Source organism: Leptosomus discolor, chromosome Z (assembly GCF_034619465.1).
Source record: "Leptosomus discolor isolate bLepDis1 chromosome Z, bLepDis1.hap2, whole genome shotgun sequence".
NCBI classification, from domain to species: Eukaryota; Metazoa; Chordata; class Aves; order Leptosomiformes; family Leptosomidae; genus Leptosomus; species Leptosomus discolor.
The window spans coordinates 58,895,640-58,903,312 of NC_141419.1; the positions used below are offsets into that span (position 1 = coordinate 58,895,640).

The window sequence follows — 7,673 nt, forward strand, 5'->3', positions numbered from 1 at the left end:
TGAGTGGGTTAGGAGTGGATAAGACTGAAACATTAGGCTCTCTTCAAAATGGGTAATGCCAAACAAGATGGAAATATACAGCCTCTGGGCTGTCTTAATCTAAATTAAGTAAGAAGAAGCTCACAATGTTGAATGTTTTGAAGAGTCTGTAACAGTCAGTGAACTAGTCTCACTGGGAGCTGTGTTGTTCCTTTACATTGCCCTGCGGGTATAGTGAAAATCTTTCTGGAAACCATGCAGGTGAAGCTGAGTGAAGAGCCTAATCTTAGTTTAGCTGACACGGTGGGTGAACATGAGAGTACACATGAGAAGTGTAAAGATCTGTCTTTTGTATTCTGGCCCTACCTTGATAATCATGGCTAACTTTAGCACCAGAAGATCTCTGTGAAGTGATAGAAGGCACAGTCTGGCCCTCAGAAGCAGCACTTCAGAGTGTTGCATGGGCTTGTAGGCATGAGATCTCTGTTGATCTAATGATGTTTTGAACAAGGAGCCCTCTAGAGTGACCAAGAAATACATGGAGGTGCACTGTGTCAGCTTTAACTGAGCACAGAAAAAGTACAATACAGCAAAATCCGCTGAACATAGTGGGTTACAGTTTTATCAGTTGGGTATCTGAAGCTGCTCTCTGATTCCAGTCTAATGCTGTATTTAGGTCAGTGAAGGAAGTGGCAGTCTCTCATCGTTCAGTTTCCCAGTTTCTGGGTCCAGTGCACCTGAAGTCTTTGAAAGTGGCCTAAAGAAGAGTACAAGTAAGGTTTCTTTGGTGCTTTTAGTATTTTATACATGTGAACTGGTAGCTGAGATCTTTCTCTAAAATGTTGTCATTATGTGCAGTAGGCCTGAAAGTGATTCCTTAGATATTAATACACTGCAGGGGTGGTTATTGTACGGTACATTATATATATCTTTGAATAACTTTTTAGAAAAGAAACTAGCAGCTTGTTAGACCAGCAGTTCAGATATTGAGAATCTAAGTTGAGCCATAATTCTCTATTTAATCTAAATACTTCTTCAGTCAAGCTGTCTCATTCATGGAAATCCAGATACTGTATAGTTAAGTTAGAATAGTTGTGGAGTAGCTGTCATGTGCTGAAATTCAGAACAAAGTTACTTCTGACTAAAGTATTGCTAGCAAATAATATTTTTTCTATTCTATTTGAGCATACTTAGCAGTCTTATTCCAAAAGTTATTTAAATGGAGAGAATGAATGACTTTTTCACCCATTCTAGAAGTACTTCAATCCTATTCATTTAATGACAGCTACTCTCCGAATCTGCTTGAAATGTATGCCTATAATAAACCAACAGAAAGTTAGAATCATCGTAGTGGTTTGGATAACTTTAATGGAAAAGTTTCCTAAAGATACTCAGTTTAACTTTTCTTTTTTAAAATTCATTTATCAGCAACTTCTGAAATACAGGGACTAAGAACAGTTGAAATAAAAAAGGTAAGTTACAGAATGAAGTGATATATATCAGGAGCAGGTCTTGTAGTGTTGTCAATAGCTGTGTTTACAGAAATTAAGAAGTCTGGCCCTGTGAGTTATTTTGAGAGGAATTGATGTGTCAGTAGATAATTCATTTGCCTGTCTTTTCAGGTCAAGACTGTATGATCTCCACTGCCTATATTTTAATGTAAAATCAGTACAGTTTATGCTATCACGTTTTGTAAACTTTTTTTGAAAGCAAAAGGAGGAAGGATTAGTAAGAGATAATGGGACCTAATTTGACTATTATCAAACTGAGTTAAATCCAGTTTTAGTGAAGTCAGGGGAGCTGTACCAAAGTTGCAAGCCCATTGTTTGGTACGTCATATTTTTCTTCACACATATTTTTAATGGGCAGGCTCTTACATAACAGCTGCCAGGTTTTCAGCTGTGAAATTCAGTCAACTTATTTACAGGAGCATGAGATCTGAGTCACAGATTGCTTCTGAGAGTCCAAAATACTTAATTTTATTTGACTTTGCCTGGCGTCTAGTTCACCTGGTGACATGGATTGTATTTAGCCATACTCTTTTTACAGTAGAAACTTCAAATATCAGTTTACAATAGCAGTTCTTGCAGTTAGGTAGTAGGGTGTTGTACAGTATCAAGCAGCTAGTTTTGTTCTTCAGCAGTAGGACACTAGGGGGAGCATAAAGATTAATTCTTGTCTTTGGGAGATTAATAGCAGGAGACTGGTGCAGAGAATATTAAGGACAGGCAATCCCATCTATCCAGTTTTCTTTGCCCAGACTTTCTATGCTGACATTAATTCTGTAAGTATTTAGTTTGGTTAAGATAGAACATACAACTAAGTCTGCAAATTTCCTACCGCTGATAGAAGAAACGTATATTGTGTTCTCTGTGCTTTCTTGAAATGCTGCAAACTGTATTAGCTTAAAAAATGGCTTGAGACATAGGAATTCTGATTTTCGTAAGACAAGGGCTTTAGTAATTTTTTGAGATAAGCCTCCAATTCTCTGTTTGTGTTTTTCCTTTCCAGAAGAATCTAATCTCTTTTCATGACTATAACAGGGCCCTGCAGATTCACTAGGAGTGAGCATTGCTGGAGGTGTAGGAAGTCCTCTTGGAGATGTTCCTATATTTATTGCCATGATGCATCCGAATGGAGTTGCAGCTCAGACTCAGAAACTCAGAGTAAGTTATTGTTAAGAAGGTTGTAAAGATCGCATGGGTAATGCACAGTAATTACCCTAGGCAGGCAATAAATTAGCAGTTTAATGATGCAGTCATAAGTGCTTCTGCTTGTGACAAGAATTTCTGCTGTTTGAATTGGCAAAATAGTAACTCAGATTGGTAGCATGGTAAAAGGTAATTGCTGGAAGATACTAACTCAGGGAAGGAAGTCCTAAAGCAATCTGGGATCATAAAGGTGGTCAGCTTGTGAAAACTAAAAGTAGAAAGAGTGGTTCAGAATGATGGATTCTGTAAGTGAGCTTCACTGATGGGTGTGGTGGTCATTCCTGCAACTGTATGTATGCAGTCTGTTGTGTCTCTCATGTTTTCTATGCTTGCCTGTCTTAGGATAGAGACAGTACTTTTTAGGTTCTGAGTTAAAGTGGGAGATCTTGTCTGATACAGCACTTACATACTGTATCCAATCTGTACCAGAGGTGGTTGAATTTGACTTGCGCTTCTTGAAAAATGAACAGTTGTTATTTCAGGATGATTTCAGACATATAATGTCTGATGATAATTTACTACTTCAGTATGCCTGTCTTCAGGTGATGTGCAAAATGCATCTCTCTTTTACATGTTGTATATTTCTAGAATGTTAGGATCAATTCTGTAAAGCATCATTGCTTTTTTTGCACTGAATACACTAAACCAGTGTAATTTGCTAATTGTGATGTTGAATTTTCTACCTTAATATTTGGTGTTTATGTAGTTCAAAGATGATTTGCCTTCAAAAGATAATGTCCATGAACAGTTACTAGTTTCTTTCTTCCTGCCCTATATCACTGATAAAATCTGGCTAAATGCCAGTACACAAATCTGCCATTGTTGAAAGGAAGTGCCGAATAAATCTGCTTAACTAAACTTACCGTTAGTTAGATTTTCTATGTTTTCTTCTCCAGGTTGGGGACAGGATTGTTAGCATCTGTGGAGCATCTACTGAGGGCATGACTCACTCCCAAGCTGTTAGTCTGTTAAAAAATGCTTCAGGCACTATTGAGTTGCAGGTAAAAAATCTTCAGTGACATTTGGAATATTTTTTGAATACTATTTTGCCAGCTGCTACAATGAAGTATTTCAGTGTCAGCATTCTCATTTTACTGGTTTATGAACTCTATTCCTAGGTTGTAGCTGGAGGAGAAGTGAGTGTCATAACTGGCCAGCAGCAGGATCCACCTACGTCAAATCTTTCATTTGTGGGGCTAACCTCAACCAGCATTTTTCAGGATGATTTAGGGTCAGTACCTGTAGAATATACAACTTCTGTAGCCTATTATTTTAGGTGGAACTCAATCTAAAAAAACTTTAAAATTCTAGCAAATAATGGATGAATTTTTTGACTTATTCATGGCTTACGTGTTTTAAATACATGGGACCTGTAGGCCATAGGTCCTTTTCTGTGTTTTTCATTATGTGATTTACTGTGCTGCTTTATTTTGCCCCGCTGTAGAGTTATGATGTGATTTGATTTCATCTCTGTAAATACAGCCTCCTTTGTTTCACTGAGCCTTGGTAGCTGGGGTTAATTGATACACCCGAAATGTTTTTTCTCAGACTTCAATAGCAAGACCCTTTCCATAGCGGTAGTTGTGTTTCCATAATGTGCTTTCTAGCATTGGGCTATCAGGAGCATCAAACTTTACTAGTATACAAGGTTATACTGTTTCTGGTATACTGCAGGATAAAGCTATTTAAACAAGTTTTGCCTGAAACTGTCATAAATCTGAGGCATATTTGTTCTAGGAACAGGGAAAGAGAGTGAGATTCTTTAGCCACACAGACGTACTTCGAAAGATAGAACTTCAGAATTTCTTAAAGTATATGTGGGGAAATATACCTGCAAATGGTCTGTTTAAACACATATATACAAATACAGGGTCATATATTAGAGGGGGGAGAGAAGCAGTTAAACCTTACAACATAAACTATTGAGGCTAATTTTAGACATTTTTAGGAGGTGTAATAGGTTACAGGATTTTTAAAGTAGATGTTTGTTATGGAGGTTTGAAGTACTGGTATTGCCTCTTTACTTCACTTGTAAACACTGTTAGTGGGACGTTGTAGCTGTAACTATGCCCTAAGCTGGGTGGAAGAGATGTTTGAAATAGCTACCTTTGAGTAATAATAAGGACATTAGACAGTTATAGTGTTTTACATGAGCTAAAACAGCCAGTTAGTTATAATAAAAGCCTTTGTAATTACAGTGGAAAGGGAAATGTATTGCTTAGTTTGAAAGGAAAGGTGTTTTTTTTGTAGAATATTCTGCATGTTAAATCATAAGTTAAGACAACATTGCAATGCTTTTTCCTTTTTGTAGACCCCCTCAGTACAAGACCATTGCTCTGGATAGAGGACCAGATGGCCTAGGCTTTAGTATTGTGGGTGGTTATGGCAGTCCCCATGGAGACTTACCCATTTATGTGAAGACAGTGTTTGCAAAGGTAAGTGTAAATTTGTTCGGTCAATCCATTTATTAGTTAGTTTACAGCAGATACTATCTTAAGTCATGACCTGAGTTTCAAGCCAAAGGATTGTTACAGTTTCTCACAGCTTTTTTTGCTTAATGCAAGTGCTGGTGAAAATGTGCTTGCAGCATTTGAAGGTTATCATCTTAGGAAGCATGTGACGCTGCATATGGCAGCGTCTTCTGCAATTCTCAAAACTGGAACTGGGCACATACTTAGAAAAACAACCCCCTTGCTTTATGTTTAGAGTGTATTTTCTTCAAGTAGTAGGAGGGAGTGTTATACTTATTTTGCCTGAGAGTCTGAAAGGTAGACCAAGATAAAATAATTAAACTCAGTCTGGACCTTTGGAGAAGTTCAGGTACTGACCTGGATTTGATAGTTTGGACTGCCCTAGGAAAGCAGTACTGAGTCAGAGAAAACTTCACTCAAGAATCCCAAACTTTTCTGGTAAATTGAAGTACAGAGCTGGGTTTTGATTACTGAATTTCTTATACAAGTTACTGAAAACTTCTTCAGGTCTTGAAAATTTCACTTCTGTGATAGCAGAGTGGAAATGTTATACTAGCTGGACGAACAGGATTAAGGAAATACAAAAGTCCTGTAAATCCGATTTCTAGATGTTGTGAAACTTAGGGCAGGGCATGCTGCAGCACTAGCAGGCTATACTACAGTTGACTGTATTCTAATAATTGAAAATTAAAAAAGTTTTATGGGGTTTTATGCACTGAACCCATCTTATTCAGACCATAAGAACAGTGTGGCAGGGAGAAAAAGAAATGCATGAGTGCAGTTACATATTGTGTCGTTTCAGGGTGCAGCAGCAGAAGATGGACGCCTGAAGAGGGGGGATCAAATCATTGCTGTGAATGGGCAGAGTTTAGAAGGGGTGACCCATGAGGAAGCTGTTACTATTCTGAAAAGGACAAAAGGAACAGTCACTTTGACTGTTTTGTCATGAACTGGCTGCCCGAAGGGGTAGGGTCAATAAGACTATATTATTTACATTCCGTGTAGCAAAGAGAATGGAAATGTTTATATAGCCTTCTTGCTCTTCCAGCTTCACAGGACTGTGTTACAACACTAAAGAAAAATAACATTTAAATAACATTTAACTGTATTTTTATATACAATAGAAGTATTTCTCTTACTGTCAAACCACTGGGATGGAGTTCTGTCAACTATGGAAAGACATGGATATTTTTCCTATTAGTATTATAATGAATGCTTGTAAGCCAAAAAAAAAAAAAAAAAAGAATGTTTGCATTAATAACCACACAACAAAACTGGAATGTTTTGCTAAGAGGCTTTAGGTATTTGAAATACATTGGAAAAACAAAAAGTCACCAAGTCAACAAAGGGGTGGCATGGGCAGCAGTAGTCAGAAAACGGAAACAAGCTTATGAAGAAAGTATTAACAAAATACGGAATTTTGGGAAAAGAAAAGTATGTAATCTGGAGGCAGATGATTAATGGACTTAGATGGTTCTTTGTATTAATTCACAATGCCCAAGTAGAAGGAGCTGGGTGTGTGACTTGGGTGGGTTTTTTTGCTTGTCTGTTTGTGTGTTTAAATTTCCTAAGTCATGGAAATTCTTTCAAAAAAAAAAAAGAAAACTGTGTTTCATTTTGGCTTATGTTTGAGGGTCTGAGTTTGGCGGTTTTTTTGAGGCAGGGGGGCGTGTGTGTTTGTTTTGAAAGGAGAGGACTTGTGCTCAGGGCCAAAAAATCCATTTGCTAGTGGAAGATACTCCTGGTGAACGAGAGTGCCCAGCAATTACAGTATTAGAAGAACTAGACTTTTCTTTTATAATAGTAGTGTTTTCTAGCCTATATGGATATGAAAGCAACCTTCCCAATATGCCATGTGTGTAAGCGAAGGTTGTCCTCTTCCAATGTGCAAGATAAACTGCAGGCTCAGTGCAGACATTTCTGCGAGCTGCTTGAATCAGAGCCACGAACAAACTGCTGAGGGCAGGTTTACTTAGCTGCAGACAGAGGCTTGTGGATATTGGTTAAGACAAGGTGGAAGAAGTTGATGTTACGATGTTGCTGCCATTATCAGTAACAGCAAAGGTAGAGTCCTCCTTGGACTGAGGAGGCCTAAAACTGGGAATTGAGGGGGGTTAAAATACTGAAAATCCCTTCCAGTGGAGGTTAGTAATAAGACAGCAGTGAAGGTCTTTCTGCATCAGCTAAAGCAGAAGAGGAGATTTGAGGGCCACAAATACTGTTTTGGGGTTATTAATTTTAGAGGCACAAATACAAGACGGTCTCTAGTAAGTATGATGCAACCATGGGGCTGTTCTTTGGCCAGCAGTGTGGTCAATAAGTTAAATAGCATCCTCAGTTCCCCCAGCTGGGATCCTGACTAAAACTTTATCCAAAAACCGCACTCACCAAAACCCTTAGCTGATTGTAGCCTGCCTTTGCTGCTTCAAACTGGCTGTTAGGAGTCTGGCAGATAAAGCACATTTTGCCCATGAGTTACCTTCCTGCAGAAAAATTTTGCCAAGTCTTTTGA

The 7,673-nt window shown here is 38.2% G+C and overlaps 1 protein-coding gene across 4 annotated transcripts in view; it reads left to right on the forward strand.

Moving 5' to 3' along the window:
• Positions 1 to 6,110, forward strand: part of MPDZ (multiple PDZ domain crumbs cell polarity complex component) — an 89,046-nt gene extending 82,936 nt beyond the window's left edge. For all 4 annotated transcript variants that reach the window (XM_086480483.1, XM_086480484.1, XM_086480485.1 and 1 more), the window contains 7 exons: positions 656 to 752; positions 1,408 to 1,451; positions 2,523 to 2,645; positions 3,587 to 3,691; positions 3,809 to 3,921; positions 5,002 to 5,125; positions 5,964 to 6,110. In XM_086480483.1, the coding sequence (XP_086336609.1) occupies positions 656 to 752; positions 1,408 to 1,451; positions 2,523 to 2,645; positions 3,587 to 3,691; positions 3,809 to 3,921; positions 5,002 to 5,125; positions 5,964 to 6,110 (753 nt within the window). The remainder of the gene's footprint in view (positions 1 to 655; positions 753 to 1,407; positions 1,452 to 2,522; positions 2,646 to 3,586; positions 3,692 to 3,808; positions 3,922 to 5,001; positions 5,126 to 5,963) is intronic.
• The last annotated feature ends 1,563 nt before the right edge of the window (positions 6,111 to 7,673 follow it).